Here is an 18,356-nt window from a genome sequence, read left to right on the forward strand (position 1 = left end):
AAGAAATGTTTTCCTACAGCCACAAAAAAAAGGGGGGGAGGGAGGGCTTTAAATGCTAGATTGTTCTAACTGCTTCCTAAATATGATTAGTTACCAAGCCATAAAACTGAGACATCACCAAACCTCATCTGACAATATCAGCAGCACAAACGGTGCTGCTAGAAGCTTCATGGCATAGGTCTCCGTGGCTGAGCAGGTGCATGCAAGCCTTATATCACCAAGCAACATGCCAAGTGTTGGATGAAGCCGTTTAAACCAGTACTGTAACCATATTTTCTTGGAGTACGGTGGCTTTACAGTGAGCACCTCAGTCCTGCCACAGTGACACACTGCCCCCTGCTGGTGTGATCCGAGGTGCCATGCCTAACAAGAGACCATCATCCTCTTTACAAAGGTTACGAGCACTAAACAAGTTACTATGGCTTGATTAAGGGCTATACCCAAAACATGTAGGATTTCTGTGGATTATATTTCCATAATAAAGAACATTTGCATTGGACACATTGTGGTGCTGGATGCAAATTTTGTTTGCTATTGGATTGTCGGCTGCTTCCACAAAGTGTGACATCTGTGCACAGGTGCATCTGGAGGGGACAGGTAGCTGCTCATTGCTTTTAGGTACTAGAGCATGGTTCTCCATACTGCAGCCCTCCAGCCCATGTACTAGAGCCTCCTTTCAATTGTAGTTTAAAAAAAAAAAATATATATATATATATATATATATATATATATTTCCTCTCCTTCACTCTACAACTTGCTTAAACAACTGAGTGTAGGCACCTGACCAGCCCATCATCACTGGTGCTCATGTGACCCTCTATAACAGGGATAGAGCACCTTCGGCCACCCACCCAGCTGTCGCAATTCCCATCATGCCTTATATAATCTCTTCAGTATCCTAGATCGTACCCATCGTGCTCAAGGGAGAAGAGCCGGTGATTTCCAATATTTCTATAGTATGGTAATTGCTTGAGGTGCTTACTATGGCGGACTGTTAAACCAATGCTAAACAAGATAAAGACTGAATGAAACAAACATCTCAGCCAATGAAGGCTGAAATCGTGCAATGCTTTCAAAATAGTGAGCATATTGGCGCCATCTCCTGGTAACACCTGGTACTTTTTACTTAGCCATTATATATACACACACAAAGCTCTTTTCACAACGCACTTATAGCAAAGCTTTATCTTCATGTGTCCAGGCACGATAGGAGTTGTAGTTGTGCAACAGCTGGAGGACTAAACCCTGTTCACAATCTGTGTTATTTCAGGCGAGTATTAGAGCGCCATCCCTGTGCAGGGACGTCGTCTGTGATATCGGCCGCCTCAGTCACACAGAAGATTAGGAGTACATATAACAAATTGTTCACTCTTTATTTCCAATGACATTTTATACATTAGCTCTTACAGTGAAGGTTCGGTTACATAGCAACCCATGAGGCCAATGACAGGAACTGTTGCGGCCTCGCCAACGGACGCGCAACGTACTGAAATGTAGTAATGTAACATCGCTGTCCATCAGAACTTCCTTGGTTTAATATTAAGACATGTTTAAAAGCATCGGCCCAGCACTTAAGCTCAGACAGAACGCATGAGATATACAATGTATATACTGCTGTCATGGATATTAAAAAAAAAAAAAAAAAAATTAACAAACCTAAACAAAAAAGGGAGAAGAATTAAATATAGAAAACTATTAGCAGCTACGTCAAACACTGAAATACTCCGGACATCTGCAAAGAGTTGTCCTTATTATGACCAACAAAAGTTAATATACAAAAAGTTCAAATTTAGAGATGAGGACCCTTATGGGTGGCGAAGAGCCAAGAGGGGCGAGGACGGGACGGGTGAGGGGGAAATATAACAGGTTATGGGTGTAGTGGGTCAGTGGGACGAGGGGTACATGGCTCAAGTGTGAATTAGGCACAAGTCTTATGAAGTTTGTCTAAAAACAAGAAGTCTAACACCCCTAAAATCTGGAGAAATGGCGAATAAATCAGCAAGAACTCAGAAATACCCGACCATCCACATGGATGACCCTTTCATTCTCACGTCCCAAGGTGCTAAGCACTATAATGATGAATAAGCAAGAAGAGGAGAAAGCAATTTACTAGCTAAAATCTAAGGAGTCTTCGCCAAATCCAAAGAGTGTAAAGATGGGAGTAAGAGGTGTTACCTATACACCGAGGGGTGGATAACCTCAAACAAATTCATTGTATAAATGGGGATGTTCTCAACAGAATAATAAGTATTATATTACTGGGGACAGGTCATTGGCTTATTCATCTGCTATCAGTCATTTATTGTATACAAAGCCAAGATATCAGAACTGGTGACACATGAAGTACATTCACCTGCCGTAACCATTTTATAGCTTATATATAATAATCTACATGGACAGCTTAGTCACAGTGTATATACATTACTTATCCTGTATTATACTCCAGAGCTGGACTCACTATTCTTCTATTGAGGTCACTGTGTACATACATTACTGATCCCCAGTTACATCCTTTATTATAATTCAGAGCTGCACTCATTATTAGGAGGACTCAAGATCAGTACAGGATAAGTAATGTAATGTATGTACACAGTGACCTCACCAGCAGAATAGTGAGTGCAGCTTTGGAGTATAATACAGGATGTAACTCAGGATTAGTAATGTATGTACACAGTGACCTCACCAGCAGAATAGTGAGTGCAGCTCTGGAGTATAATACAGGATGTAACTCAGGGTCAGTAATGTAATTTATGTACACAATGAGTGCTGGTCATGTAGATTTAATATGTAAACCATAAAATGGTTGTACGAAATGCTCCCCTAGAAGTAAAGGCGCTGGGGACTTCCGTTACCTTGTGAAACTCTAGTAGACGCTTTGTATAATCTGAGGTCGCGCAGCAATAAGAAATCCAGAACTCTGGTTATAGAGGGTAAAATGAGAGGACACATATCCGGCACACTACAGATCACACAAACAAGAATTTGGCTGTTAAGTAAATAGTGTGACCGGCCGAGGACTCACAATCTCAGACAACTTTCTTCATTTGCTCCTCTAAAAAAGAAAAAAAAAACTTGCGATGGCAAAAAATAAAAAAAATTAATTTAATACTTTAATGAATCATAATAAAATAAAAAGATATGGTGAATATGGCAAGACGGCTAAGAGTGGATACAGTACGTCACAGAAACAAAGTCTTTGCAGGCAACACTGGCTGGAAATAGTTAAAAACACTTAATGGGTATAAAAAAAAACAAAAAGTGATTATCTAAAATTATATACAATATCATCTACCTGGGCTACCATGGCCTCCTGTTTGTCTCTCTCGAGGGTGAACGTCATCATTCATTACTTTTCTAAGTTTGTTGTCAAACACACAAATAGATATGTAAAAATGTGAACAGAAAAAAAAAAACAATACAGTATTTCCTTTGAAAAATGAAAGTATAAGCTATGTCCAATGTGGAATGTACATACAGCAATACATATCAGGGCTCTACAATAAAATTCTTTTATAAAAACATCATCATTTGAACCCCCAAACATACAGTCCCCGCTCTTCAAGGACAAAAGGTGTTCAGAAATGGGGACGATTCTTCCGAATATCAGACAGGCGTTACCCCTCCCCTCCCTCCCCCCAATAGACAAAACTCATTCACAGTTCAACAGCAAAACCCTGGCGTAAAACGGGGAAGGTGTTTGTAGAAGCCCAAATCCTTATAAAGGACAAAGATTCATTTGTTGAACTTTAACGGGTACCCGATGGCTTTTTCCAGGCACTCTACTAAGGACCCCGCAGAAAGAAAATCTCTCTCCACCTCAACAAACTTGATGTAGATAGTCTTCGGGGATACCCCGGGCTCCACCTTACAGTTCTGCGCTAAGAATCCATTGATACTAGCCCACTCTTTACTTTGGTTCTTGATGGTGGACTGGAAATGAAAGAACAAGCATTGCTGTAACGTTATGCTCTCGGCAATACCGAGATAACAATAGGTGATTTTAGGAGTTACTGGGTCAGATTTCGAGGCGAGCCCTGTCGGAGACTCACAGTTGCCATCATTGACTAAATCGACTACCGCATTGTCAGTTTTGTTCCTCAATTCCTCATATCCAATGGCGTAGAGACCCGGACACTTGGGGATTCCGCCGGGTAAGAGGTACTGAACTATGTCTCCGCCGATCGGCTTGGAGTGAGCTATAGGAATCCAGTCGGTCTCCATGTGCAGTTCTAAACACCGGGCTTCGCTGATGGTAATTTCCAGAAATTTGTAATACACATTTTTCCAATTCATTTTCTGTACTCTGGTCATAACCACTCGCCCCTCCGGCTTCTCGGGATTGAAGTACTCGCGCAGCCGCTTCCCTAGTGGAACCTGTGAACTGATCTCCGCGTAATGATATCGGATATCCTCCTTCCACCGAGTGTTGTATCCAATGCCAAATATTGCCAGTTTGTTGGAGAGGTGCAACCTCGAAAAATCTGTCCAGCATTGGAACAGCTCCCACTTGAGCTGGACGGACTCCAGAATGTGCATGATGGTCTGCAGCATCTCTCGCTTCCTGCAAGGAAAACAGATTTTATTGAAAGTGGTGTGAGGATGAACAAAAGACAGCAAGTAGACATTCACACAAATATATATCAGTCAAAGTGTGAAATTCAGGCATTATGTAGGCTGCCTAGGGAATCTAGAGGACTTCAGATATATTATATCTAAAAGCATCGGTTTCTTCCCTAGCCATTGTATAGATATTGTATTAGATAAGGTATAAACAGACAAGGTGTGAAAACAATAATAAAAAGGCCTTTATAGAAAAAAAAAAAAAAAAAAAAAACACGTAAGAGAATCAACCACTATATAAAGTATAGGCTCTTACTAAAAAAAAAAAAAAAAAAAAACTTACACCTGGTTTCTGCTGATGCTTGACCTCCCAACTAACCGCAGCATGTTACTATACTGTAACCCTTATGTACTGACCCAGCCTGTTTGTCTGTGTTCCTTCCATCAGGTTCCTCTTTTCCCATATTTCAGGGAGGGATTGGTCCTGTGGTTGGGGTCACAAAGTGAACAGGGACAGGGTCAGATTAGGGATCCACTTCATACCTGGTCTTTACACAAAGACTCTCAAAACAGTACTTTTGGTACTGTAAATGTAAAATCTTATGCTTTTCATACTTTCATGTCTTATTTTGGGCACTCTATAGATCGCCTTATGCATTATATACAATGCCTATTTCACAATGACCGTACGATAAACACTGCAGCTTGAAGGGGTTAAGTTAGCCTTTTCTGCTGCTGTTTGAAGGGTCTGGGCCATTCATGTGAGCACTGTGCCCTCTTCTACATTCACATCAATTTCAGGCTAGTTTGTATTTGTATATGCTGTGCCAGAGCAAAGGACTACAGTGTTGTATGTGCAAGTACCAACCAGCTTGTAGCTGGGTGCAAAATTCACCACCAATGGCTGATTGTCAGGGGTGCCAGGAGCTGGTCCCCGCACTGATCCAATATCGATGGGATTAATGGCTCTGGCCTATTGTGAGAGAAGGCTGTGACATCTCTCCAATAGAAGTGAGATACATGATGCAGGTGTCAAGGCCTTAGCATTTATACTTACTGTACATCCTCTGCAGTCTCTTTGTTCTTCGGGGGTCTTTTGGGAACACTGATTTCTTCTGAAAAAGGGAAAAATGTTAAGAATTCAGAATCACTAAAACAGAGCCAATGAATGCGGTAACAGCACATGCAAACATCGTTTATATCATTGCCATAAAATAACGGTAAGGGAGAGTTCAGACGTGATAAAATGCTGCCGAGCTGTTGCTGTGAATCAATGTATGTTACATGCAGATGCTGCCTCCCCATCAAGGGGTGATATACTTTCAAAAACATACAGCAACATCCTGACATATAGGCATGCTGCTGGCTATACACTGCGGCAAATACACAGCCCTAAAGATCTGCTGTATGCTGCAGTCAGTGCCTCCAAGGCCACAAGTCCCTGTAACACTGCAGGAGCCATTGGATGGTATAGGACAACTCTTAGGTCAGCAGACAATGGCCGGTGTATGATTCCATATAGAGGACATCAGCCTGTATAATCTCCCCAAGCGCAGATGTACCCTATTTTACAAGTCCATATATCCTAAAAAGGGAAATATGGACGTAACGGGGGGGGGGGAATCTCCCCATCCCAGCACAGATCAGTACATCTATGCTTTACATTCAGTGACATGACTTCTGACTTTCCCCTGTGACCAAGATGAACAAGGGTCTAGAGGTGCCAGGCCTGCAGTCGTCACCGCAGTCATCGACTAAAATATTTTTACTTTTTAGATAAAAAAAAAAAAAACTATTAAAACTAGTGTAAGTAGTGTACAAACACATGTCAATCACGCTGCGAGTATGCATTCCCATACAAACTAATAGGCGAGAAATCCGCTGCGGATCAGTTACATGTGTTTGTTCTCTTAGAGTACACGATGTTATGAGGGAAGAACAGTACAGTACCGTCATTAGGGGTACAGGGCACAGGCTGCTTCTGGACCACCCAAGGTGCTAAAAAACAAAATATATATACACAACATAAAGAGACGCCTCGTATGAACGCTCAGCATGTCTGTGATATTAGAGGATTGCTAGGAGTCCTGTGACGGGCAGACACAACTACACGTGTCTTGTAACATGTCATACCATCACATGAGCAGGACTCAGGATCATCCCTCAAAAATAAAGGTAAAGCAGCAAATCTGGATATAGACGTCTAACACAAGAAATATCCTGATGGGAAGTCTAATGGAGTAGTGATACAAAATAACCAGACCTGACCAACCAATTCGGAGACCCCCTCCACTAGTAGCAGCAACCTGGGGTGACCAGAACACGGTGGACACATTCTGCACTGTCACAATGGTGTGCTTGTAGAATAGGATTCAGTGGTCCAGAGTTAGAAAAAAATTAAACCTCAATGGACAGGGATGTGTTTACTACTCAATAGTCTCCACAGCCATACTGAGTTAAATGTTTATTAAGACATTAAATCACTTAGCATTTTACAAAACAGATTTTTTTTTTTTTTTTTTTTTTACCATTAAGGGTATGAGTAAATCAGGTGGAATTCCACGGCAGAACTCTCTGCCGCAATTCCACCTGCCTCAGTGTGACACTGCTTCTCTATGGGAGAACGAACGCTCTCATGTCACTTCTTTGAGCAGAGAGCGAAGGAGCACACGCTCTCCCATAGACAGGCTATGGCACACTGAGGGAGGCGGGGCCGTATAATTTGGCCTGATTTACTCGATGGTGACATACCCTAAGGGGGTACTCCAGAAAAGAAAAACTGTTTAAATCAATTGGTTTGAAAGTTATATAAATCTGTAAATTACTGTATACTGGAAATTCTGTATAAAACAAAAATCAAGTATTCAAGTACTTACCAGCTGCTGTATGTCATGCAGGTAGTGGTGTATTCTTTCCAGTTTGACACAGTGCTCTCTGCTGCCACCTCTGTCCATGTCAGGAACTGTCCAGAGCAGGAGCAAATCCCCATAGAAAACCTCTCCTGCTCTGGACAGTTCCTTACATGGACACAGGTGGCAGCAGAGAGCACTGTGTCAGAATGGAAAGAAAACTAGGGACGCAAAGGATGGGAAAGCCCTGTAATGTGTCACTACAGTGCTGCGGAGATTCAAACAGTTTCCCTGCTCTCAGCATAATGATACATCATGCCAGGCGGGGAAACACTCCGCTACAGGGGTTCCCCGTGTAGCATCCATAAAATACGTGACGTGGGAATAAACAGAGTTTTGATCGATTGGGTCTGTGTTCAGGCCATGACCATTCGGCAGAGCAAGCCGGTAGAAGTCTGATCAGCTTAGTCCTCTTCTGGCTCTGTGTCACATGAGGAGACTGCTGGATAATGCAGGTCTATGGGGCACATCTCTTCTCAATGACACAGAGGGGAGAGGACCGCAGGGACCTGCTCATTTGTATGATCAATTGCTCAGGGGCCATGTAGAGGTTTGTACCTCTGTACCCCTAAACCTCAATAACCTGAAGGATACCCTTCAAGAAGAGTGGGGTACCATGCCTCAACAGACAATAAGGAGACATGACTGTTAGGCTGTAATTGATGCTCCAAGGCACATGACTAATTATTGAGCTAGTGATATGTTAGGGTATACCCACTACTGGTGTTGGCTTTTGTTTTAATAAAATTGAGATGAGGAAATCACCATTGCTGCTTCAACTTAACACCCAATGATTAGTGTTGAGCAGAGATGCCGAACTGTTTGGGTTCAGCAACATTTTCCAAGCCTTAAAGAGTCACTGTCGTATTTTTTTTTTTTGCAGAAATCAATAGTCCAGGCGATTTTAAGAAACTTTGTAATTGGGTTTATTAGCCAAATCTGCCATTATCTGCATGTAAAAAGCCTTTTCCCAGGTCCCCCCCTCCTTCCTCTTTTTAATCCACTCTGAAAAATCTGAAAATTGTGACTTGTTGCAGGAGTCGTCCCCTGTCTGTTCTAGGGAGAGGGGAGGGGGGAGGAGGAAGGAGGGAGTTAGCCGGCAGCAGAAAGCAGATAACAGAGGATTACAGGCACGGAGCTGGGTGACAGCTGTAATCCGAGCTCAGACAGGTCAGTGGTGACTGTCACAGGAGATATCCCGTGAGGGATTTGTAGATTAACTCTTTGTTGTCCTGTTTTGGTCTTTTCTTTAGCTCTCTCCATAGGAGAACAATGAAGACAGGGGGGAGAGCTTCAAACTGCTTTTTCATGATAAAAATGCATTTTTCGGATAATAAACCCAATTACAAAGTTTCTTAAAATCGCCTGGACTATTGATTTCTGCAAAAACAAAAATTCACGACAGTGACACTTTAACAATCGCCATTTGACTCCCCATGGCTGTTTCCAACTTCTGCAGCCACGGGAAGTCAAATGCTGAGTGTTTGGGTTTGGAAAACATTGCTGATCCCAAACAGTTTCTCCACATCTCTCCGCTCAACACGAATCACGATATAATATCACTGTAGTGGGAACTTTTTACTTTTTCTCTCAGTTTTGCCTGCAAGCCAAATATCCCTAAATTTATGTGAATAATGTATAAAGCTGTCACTACAGGAAAAAAAAAAATCTCGCTCTAGGCCAAGAAATCTAAGACCAACTTAGGAAAATCATCATATGATGCATTACAATTAGAGATGAGCGAACCTCGAGCATCGGAACCCAAACGATCGGCATTTGATTAGCGGGGGCTGAACTTGGATAAAGCTCTAAGGTTGTCTGGAAAACATGGATACAGCCAATGGCTTTCAATGTTTTCCACATAGCCTTAGGGCTTTATCCAACTTCAGCAGCCACCACTAATCAAATGCCGAACGATTGGGTTCGGATGGACTCGAGCATGCTCCAGGTTTGCTCATCTCTAATTATAATTTCATATCACAGACGGCTCTGTTGCCCTGCAGTTGGACGTGTCGCCATAATATAGGCATTAAAAGATTTCTGTATTACTCTTGTGTGAACTCAGCCTTGCAGATATTCCCCCTTCCCTTACACATACAGACAGTGGTGGGATCCACCTGCTGAACCTCACCTGGCTTCTTCGACCTCTTCTCAATTTCTTCCACTGCCTCATTGCCTCCACTGATGACTTCGCACTGCGGCTCGCCGGCATTGGGGAATGGCGCAGGTGTCAAGTATGAAATGTTAGCCTTTTCTAACCCTGTGCAAGCGTGAGAATGTTTTATGCCATTTGCTGTTATCTAGACTACAGTAATCTATAGGGAATAGACGGACGGTTTATAAGGAGGCATATGTATCTACACAATCTCAATGATCAGCTACAGTCTTAGCGTCTCACCTGGGAGTTTATGCAGATACAGTGTAATACAAGGATTTAGTAAGTGGAGTCTTACCCAGATCCTCCCCAGGAAAGCCCTGGATGTCCTGGCTGTGGTTCCCCCAGTCCTCCTGTGAATAGTCCTCCATAGTGCTGCCATCAGACTCCATCTCCTGGTATAAGCCACTACTGTTAATAAGCACAGGCTGACATGTCTGTGTATCCCATCCCCCTTGTCCGAAAACTCGTTCCAGCTGCTCGAATGTGTAGCTGCTCTTCCTTTTGCCAACGCCACGCTCTTTTACCCGACTGTAGCATCTGCGGAGAGTCTGAAATAAAACAGGAAGGTAAATACACAAACCTAATGCTGGAGGGTCATATAGGGTGGGAAGAGGTTGTCCAGGCTTTAAAATTGATGGCTTATTCTTAGGACACTGCTGCATTGATACGAGTACCACAGCCTGTACAATCAGATGATCGGCAACAGGGAGGATCCCATCAATGCAATAATAAGGGCTGATCTAAAGTAGTCATCAACTTATAAAGCCTGGACATCCCCATGTGGTGTCCAGTTTATTGGGGGGGGGGGGGGGGGGGGGGAGAGGCTCTCACCATTCGCCTGTTTAGTTTCACAGTGCAGATGCCCACAAGTCTGTCTTGTTTACCAGCCAACACATGACAAGCCACACATACTGGAATCACACAGCAGTCCATACAAACATAACCCTGCTACAATGGTCTAAATCGGCGTGCAAAAACTGACACAGGAGCCACTTGCAGCCCATGATGCTGTTCTGTACAACCTCATCTCTCATTATTTCTCGGTACTGACCCCCTTACACTGATAACTGATGCCAGTACGGGTGACGGAAGGTACAATGTGGGGCACTGTGTGGGTTACACTAATAGGGGGCTACAATGTAGCTAACTATACAGGAGGGGCACTGTGTGGCCTACACTAATAGGGGGCTATATGTATCAACTATACAGGAGGGGCACTGTGTGGGTTACACTAATAGGGAGCTATATGTATCAACTATACAGGAGGGGCACTGTGTGGGTTACACTAATAGGGAGCTATATGTATCAACTATACAGGAGGGGCACTGTGTGGGTTACACTAATAGGGAGCTATATGTATCAACTATACAGGAGGGGCACTGTGTGGGTTACACTAATAGGGAGCTATATGTATCAACTATACAGGAGGGGCACTGTGTGGGTTACACTAATAGGGAGCTATATGTATCAACTATACAGGAGGGGCACTGTGTGGCTTACACTAATAGGGAGCAATATGTATCAACTATACAGGAGGGGCACTGTGTGGCTTACACTAATAGGGGGGTATATGTATCAACTATACAGAAGGGGCACTGTGTGGCTTACACTTATAGGGGGCTATATGTAGCTTACTATACAGGGGGGGCACTGTGTGGCTTACACTTATAGGGGGCTATATGTAGCTAAATATACAGGAGGGGAAGTGTGTGGGTTACACTAATAGGGAGCTATATGTATCAACTATACAGGAGGGGCACTGTGTGGCTTACACTAATAGGGGGCTATATGTAGCTAACTATACAGGAGGGGCACTGTGTGGCTTACACTAATAGGGGGCTATATGTAGCTAACTATACAGGAGGGGCACTGTGTGGCTCACACTAATAGGAGACTATATGTAGCTAACTATACAGGAGGACCACTGTGCAGCTAACACAAATAGGAGACTATATGTAGCTAACTATACAGGAGGGACACTGTGTGGGTTACACTAATAGGGAGCTATATGTATCAACTATACAGGAGGGGCACTGTGTGGCTCACACTAATAGGAGACTATATGTAGCTAACTATACAGGAGGGGCACTGTGTGCCTTACACTAATAGGGGGCTATATGTAGCTAACTATACAGGAGGGGCACTGTGTGGGTTACACTAATAGGGGGCTATATGTAGCTAACTATACAGGAGGAGCACTGTGTGGGTTACACTAATAGGGGGCTATATGTAGCTAACTATACAGGAGGGGCACTGTGTGCCTTACACTAATAGGGGGCTATATGTAGCTAACTATACAGGAGGGGCACTGTGTGGGTTACACTAATAGGGGGCTATATGTAGCTAACTATACAGGAGGGGCACTGTGCAGCTAACACAAATAGGAGACTATATGTAGCTAACTATACAGGAGGGACACTGTGTGGGTTACACTAATAGGGAGCTATATGTATCAACTATACAGGAGGGGCACTGTGTGGCTCACACTAATAGGGGGCTATATGTATCAACTATACAGGAGGGGCACTGTGTGGCTCACACTAATAGGAGACTATATGTAGCTAACTATACAGGAGGGGCACTGTGTGCCTTACACTAATAGGGGGCAATATGTAGCTAACTATACAGGAGGGGCACTGTGTGGGTTACACTAATAGGGGGCTATATGTAGCTAACTATACAGGAGGAGCACTGTGTGGGTTACACTAATAGGGGGCTATATGTAGCTAACTATACAGGAGGGGCACTGTGTGCCTTACACTAATAGGGGGCTATATGTAGCTAACTATACAGGAGGGGCACTGTGTGGCTTACACTAATAGGGGGCTATATGTAGCTAACTATACAGGAGGGGCACTGTGTGGGTTACACTAATAGGGGGCTATATGTAGCCAAGTATACAGGAGGGCCACTGTGCAGCTAACACAAATAGGAGACTATATGTAGCTAACTATACAGGAGGGGCACTGTGTGGCTGCTGCTAATAGGGGAATATATTTATTAACTCTACCGGAGGGGCACTGTGCAGCTACCACTAATGGGGGCTATATGTAGCTTACTTTACAGGAGGGAAACTGTGTGGGTAGTAAAAACAGGGGGCTATATGTAGCTAATTCTACAGGAGGCGCGCTACTGTGGGGCTAATAATAAGGGGCTATATGTAGCTAACTACAGGAGGGGCACTTTGTGGCTGCCACTATTGCGTTTATAGACGTGTCTTGCACTGGATTTTATGCAACTTAAAGGACAAGTGCCATGAAAAACTTTTTCCCAGTAATTGAAACACATTACAAAGTTATATAACTCTGTAATGTGCTTCAATCACCTATCTGCCTCCCTTCCCTGTCTTTTCCCCCCTCCATCCCCCACCAGGAAGTGTCCTGACTCACATAGACCTGATTACTGTCGTCACAGTCACCAGGCAGCTCCTTCTTGTGAGGATGAATCAGCAGCAGGAGGGCTGCTCTAGGTCCTGTTACACCAGCCCCCCCTCCCCTCCTTGTCAGGTGACTCTGCTTGCTCAGCTTATCTTCTCTAGTGACATGACTTCTTCACTGAGTCCATGGCAGCAGGAGAGAGGGTATGAGGGGAGGGGGAGCTGCCTAAGTGCCCGAGTCAGTCGGAGGGAAGATAAGCAAGTGAGATGTGACAAGTGATGGCTTGCAGTTGTTCAGCCAATCGGAGGTGAGCAAGCCTGTCACCTGACAAGGCAGGGGAGGGGGGAGGCTAGTGTAACAGGAGAAAGAGCTGAGAGAAGAGCTTGGTGAGTTGACGGCAGTCATCAGGTCTGTGTGAGTCAGGACACTTCCTGGTGGGGGGTGGAGGGGGGAAAAGACAGGGAAGGGGGGCAGATAGGTGATTGAAGCACATTACAGAGTTATATAACTTTGTAATGTGCTTCAATTACTGGGAAAAAGGTTTTCATGTCACTACTGTAAGGCCGTATTAATAGGCCCAATGAATTAATGTAAGTGACATCGTTAGTGATATCCGTGCAGCCTTTTTAAGATAATAAACTTATACATACTTCTACCTGACGCCCTGGCGTCTAAAGAGACATACCTCTCAGCCAATCACTGGGACAGTGCTGTGGCCAGTGATTGGCTGAGAGGTTTGTCACTTCAGACACTGTGGGGAGAGGCCTGAAGCTAACAGGACAACAAGGAGTGAGGAGAGGTAAGTATAAGTTTATTTATTTTTTACAGTCATCAGCCGTGCATTCATCAGATTATCGCTCCATGTAGTAAGGCCCTTAATGTGTTCAGCCTATTGCAGGCCTATGGGGCGGTGCAGGATTATAGTATTCTCTCAGTCCCTGTATTAAGTACTATACTGGCATAATGCAAACTACAAGTGCAAAGTGATCTGGCATTCCTATCAGAAATAGTCATGGCATATAACCTGCTGGGTGCTCCACACAGGACATGTGGTGGCACGAGCATGCTGCCTTCTCTATTGTACTTGTAAAGTGCTTTTCTGTTTCTTTGCTCATCCAAAACTAGGGGCACCACATGTCCAACATGTATGGCATATAACAGCAATATGTCATAAATATAAGAGATTGAGTTACGCCTAGTTTTTCTGCGCCTCTTAGGAGCGGTACAATGTGACAAAGCCGTATACTGCCGCTGCAATACGGTGTATGGCGTTATCTTGGTGAAGACCAGTGATGATGGACATCACAAAGATATCTGCTATCGGCTGCATTGTATTTTCCAGCTGTTGGACATACAACAGCTAAGGGGAGAAACTGACCTGTTTATTAATTCCATGGACAAAACACTAACTGCAATAGTAAAGAAAAACATTAGACAGCTACAATACATGCTGGAATACTGGAGAGCACATGGATAGCTAACATATGTGTCTAATATGTACAGGTTGGTGTGAACTAAGTGTGTAAAGCAAACTGAACGCGCCAATAACTGGTGGTGTTATCCGTAATACCAAACGGATCCTTGCTTCCATGTACAAACAAAATATAACAGGACGTCTGGCAGAGCAAAAGCTTCAGCCCTGTCTGCACTGGTCTCCATACATGATGTGAACATGCTCTGTATGTACAAGAAAAGTTATATGATAAAGTCTATAATACATATAGCAGGGGCAGCTCACAATATATGCGGTTTAATACATATAGTATGGGCAGCTCACAATATATGCTGTATAACACCTAATGTATGTGCAGCTCATATTATATTCTATATAATTTATACAGTATGAGCAACCTACAATATATACATGTATATGCTTAAGAGTGCCTTCGCAAGTACCGGATTCTCAGCGAATTTCACGCTGCGAGTTTGCTGAGAAATCCGCTGCAAATCCATGTAGTGTAAAGGTCTATGGGGTTACATATCCTCAGCGGAAATTTACATTCTGCTGCGGATATGTAACCTGGCCCTTTTAACCCTCCACCGCCTATAGCCCTCCAACTGTTTCAGAACTACAATTCCCATTATGCCTGGACAGCCAAAGCTTTGGCTGTCCAGGCATGATGGGAAGTGTAGTTTTGTAACAGCTGGGGGGCCTGAGTTTGACACGTCTGCTATAGACCATAGGTCATCTATAACATTCCCATATATTACAAAGTAAAGCTGAGTGTATACAGGTTGTGTCAACTTACACATTCACATGGCAGGAGCCAGGAACAGAATGTGTGAGCATATATATATATATATATATATATATATATATATATATATATATATATCAGCAAACTGTTATCGGCTCTAACACTACACTATATGGCACCCCAATATATATGATACCATGTAACAATGAGCATGTATAGAATGTGTCATGTGCTCCCATGTAGATCTGTCACGTGTCACATTTACTCCTCCCCCTCCGACATTTGAATGGAGGCAGAGCAGCCAATAAGGTGACAGCTTTCACTTCTCCCAGAACCGTTAGATTCAGAGAGCAGCGCGCTGATTGGTTGCTATGGCTGCCGCTACTGTTGCTATGGCTGATCTCCGCACTGTCACACACAGCAGAGGCGGGCGCCATGCTTCATACATGCAGAGCGGCGGGTGACAGGTTATATGGGGGAGGTGACACACAAAGCCGGCGCGGAGGAGGGGGAGGGGTAATGGCGGGCCGGGGCGATGGACGCGGCCTCCCGGGCAGTTACCTTCATCCGCTCCCGGCACTGGCTCGGGGTGCGCTCGTAGCCAAGCTCGGCCAAGGCCCGGGAGACCCGGTCGTACATGGCGGGCCCGGGCGCCTTGGTCCCGAAGATGGTGCCGGCGCCCTCCAGCTGCTGGTACCGCGCCTCCACCAGCCGCTCGTTCCCCCACACGGCGATGAGGGCGTTCGTCTCGGCCGGTGTCCAGGACATGCCGCGGCAGGCGGTGGAGAAGGACACGGAGGGGGAGGCCCCGCTCAGGCCCGCCGGTGCCGCCCCGCCGCCAGTCACACCGGCGCTGAGAGGAGACGAGCGGCTCGGGGTGGACGGGTTGGACAGGGAGCGGTTCCCATCGCTGAGCCCGGGGGAGGGCGGCGATAAAACTTCGCTCTTCGGGATTTTCAGACAAGACGAAGCCTCGGACGGAAGCTCCGAATTACAGGGCGCCGCCATCTTCCCCCTTGTGTGCGGCCGGAAGTGACGCAGTAGAAAGGGGCGGAGCCGCCGAGCTACCAAGTAGGGGCGCGTCGTGTCAGAAGAAAAGAGGCGGGAAACAGGAATGGAGGCTGCGGGGACGTAAACCTGACAGGAAAGATTGTCACCGAGCGGGGGCAGCATGCCGGGCTATCCTCAGGGGGCTCGTATACATCGCTATACGTATAGATTTACCTCACGTGTCCATTCCTTGGCGCGTCACACTGCCTTACAGTGTGTGGTATAGGCACATGTCATCGTGGAAACATAGGGGATTGTGGGGAGAAATTATCCTGTCAGAAAGGGATGAAAATGTTCACTGCAGCGTGTTATGGGAAGTTTACGCTGAGCGATAATTTGCCTAATCAATCGGTTAACGATTTTGAAGCAACGATTTGGTTTTTATAACGAAGAGATAAATCGTTATGATCATTTCTAAGATCGCTTAAGCCATTCTCACACATAAGGGGAATCTTTGAAAGACTACACGAAGCGATCTGCAAGTTTTTTGCGAACGAACAACGACGATTTGACAATGTGTTGAAAGATCACAATGAACGATCGCCGTTCAATCGTTAGCTGTGTTTACACGAGCCGATTATAGTTAAAATGCGATCGTTATTGCGAAAATTCTAAGGATAATCGTTCCGTGTAAACGCACCATTAGCGCCCACATTCATCTAAATGGCCCGTAATTGTATCCAGGTTACTATGTGTGGGTTTACGTCTTATCTATTACAGTGTTCCCTGACTTGGGGCAAAACTACAACTCTCATCATCTTCCAAGAAACCATGCTATTGAGTCTCACCAAATGAATCTGTATGCGTAAGAGGTTGTATATAACAATCTGCAGCCATGATATGACATTTAAAGGGGATCTGCGTAATTCCCATTGACATTAATGGGAATACTGCAAATGGTATAGACCTGCAAGCGTGGTCCTCTGCCCACTAGTTCTTACCATCGGTACGGGTCTGAACACTCATGCTCAGACCGACAAAAACGTTTGACATCAAAACATTTGATATGTTTATGACACTGGGTGATGTGCATGTCAATGTCTGAAAAGGCTCATATATTCCGAGCAGAGACCAATTACAAGGGGTGGCCACTGTTCTTTTTTTTATCTATCTATCTATGTGACAATGGAGAAGGTATTGTAGGTGAGGATAGTGATATAGGAGAAGGTTTGGTAGGTAAGGATAGTGACATAGGAGAAGGTTTGGTAGGTAAGGATAGTGATATTTGAGAGGGTTTGATAGATAAGGATAGTGACATAGGAGAAGGTTTAGTAGGTAAGGATTGTGACATAGGAGAAGGTTTGGTAGGTAAGGATGGTGACATAGGAGAAGGTTCGGTAGGTAAGGATAGTGATATAGGAGAAGGTTTGGTAGGTAAGGATAGTGATATAGGAGAAGGTTTGGAGGGTAAGGATAGTGACATAGGAGAAGGTTTTGTAGGTAACGTTAGTGATATAGGAGAAGGTTTGGTAGGTAAGGATAGTGATATAGGAGAAGGTTTGGTAGGCAAGGATAGTTACATACAAGAAGGTTTGGTAGGTAAGGATAGTGCTATAGGAGAAGGTTTGGTAGGTAAGGATAGTGGTATAGGAGAAGGTTTGGTAGGTGAGGATAGTGACATAGGAGAAGGCTTGGTAAGTAAGGATAGTGATATAGGAGAATGTTTGGTAGGTAAGGTTAGTGATATAGGAGAAGGTTTGGTAGGTAAGGATAGTGATATAGGAGAAGGTTTGGTAGGTAAGGATAGTGATATAGGAGAAGGTTTGGTAGGTAAGGATAGTTACATAGGAGAAGGTTTAGTAGGTAAGGATAGTGACATAGGAGAAGATTTTGTAGGCAAGGTTAGTGATATAGGAGAAGGTTTGGTAGGTAAAGATAGTGATATAGGAGAAGGTTTGGTAGGTAAGGATAGTGATATAGGAGAAGGTTTGGTAGGTAAGGAAAGTTACATGGGAGAAGGTTTGGTAGGTAAGGATAGTGATATATGAGAAGGTTTGGTAGGTAAGGATAGTGATATTTGAGAGGGTTTGATAGATAAGGTTAGTGACATAGGAGAAGGTTTAGTAGGTAAGGATAGTGACATAGGAGAAGGTTTAGTAGGTAA

At 44.3% G+C, this 18,356-nt stretch overlaps 2 protein-coding genes across 3 annotated transcripts in view; both read right to left on the reverse strand.

The window, feature by feature from the left end:
* The window catches only part of ESAM (endothelial cell adhesion molecule), a 62,550-nt gene extending 62,378 nt beyond the window's left edge, over window positions 1-172 (reverse strand). The window contains exon 1 of the mRNA XM_069948697.1: window positions 95-172. Coding sequence (XP_069804798.1) covers window positions 95-128 — 34 coding nt within the window. The 5' untranslated portion in view covers window positions 129-172. The remainder of the gene's footprint in view (window positions 1-94) is intronic.
* Window positions 173-1,348: 1,176 nt separating this feature from the next.
* Window positions 1,349-16,230, reverse strand: MSANTD2 (Myb/SANT DNA binding domain containing 2). 2 transcript variants are annotated; one of them, XM_069947701.1, is made up of 5 exons: window positions 15,764-16,230; window positions 9,923-10,175; window positions 9,601-9,729; window positions 5,618-5,675; window positions 1,349-4,561 (listed from the first exon to the last, which is right to left on the reverse strand). In XM_069947701.1, exons 1-5 carry the CDS (start codon window positions 16,208-16,210, stop codon window positions 3,733-3,735), a joined length of 1,716 nt encoding a protein of 571 aa, XP_069803802.1. In that variant the 5' UTR covers window positions 16,211-16,230; the 3' UTR covers window positions 1,349-3,732. The 2 variants fall into 2 exon arrangements, with proteins under 2 accessions (XP_069803802.1, XP_069803803.1); XM_069947702.1 differs by lacking the exon at window positions 9,601-9,729.
* Between the last annotated feature and the right edge of the window lie 2,126 nt (window positions 16,231-18,356).

This window comes from Dendropsophus ebraccatus, chromosome 12 (genome assembly GCF_027789765.1).
Source record: "Dendropsophus ebraccatus isolate aDenEbr1 chromosome 12, aDenEbr1.pat, whole genome shotgun sequence".
NCBI lineage: Eukaryota > Metazoa > Chordata > Amphibia > Anura > Hylidae > Dendropsophus > Dendropsophus ebraccatus.

Excerpts from the sequence above, each read along its gene's own strand:
- MSANTD2 (XM_069947701.1), bottom strand. The coding sequence starts at position 16,210 with ATGGCGGCGCCCTGTAATTCGGAGCTTCCGTCCGAGGCTTCGTCTTGT. Across the intron at positions 5,676-9,600 it reads GAAGAGGTCGAAGAAGCCAG|AAGAAATCAGTGTTCCCAAA; the intron begins GTGAGGTTCAGC and ends TCCCTTTTTCAG. Across the intron at positions 4,562-5,617 it reads GAGACTGCAGAGGATGTACA|GAAGCGAGAGATGCTGCAGA; the intron begins GTAAGTATAAAT and ends TTTTCCTTGCAG.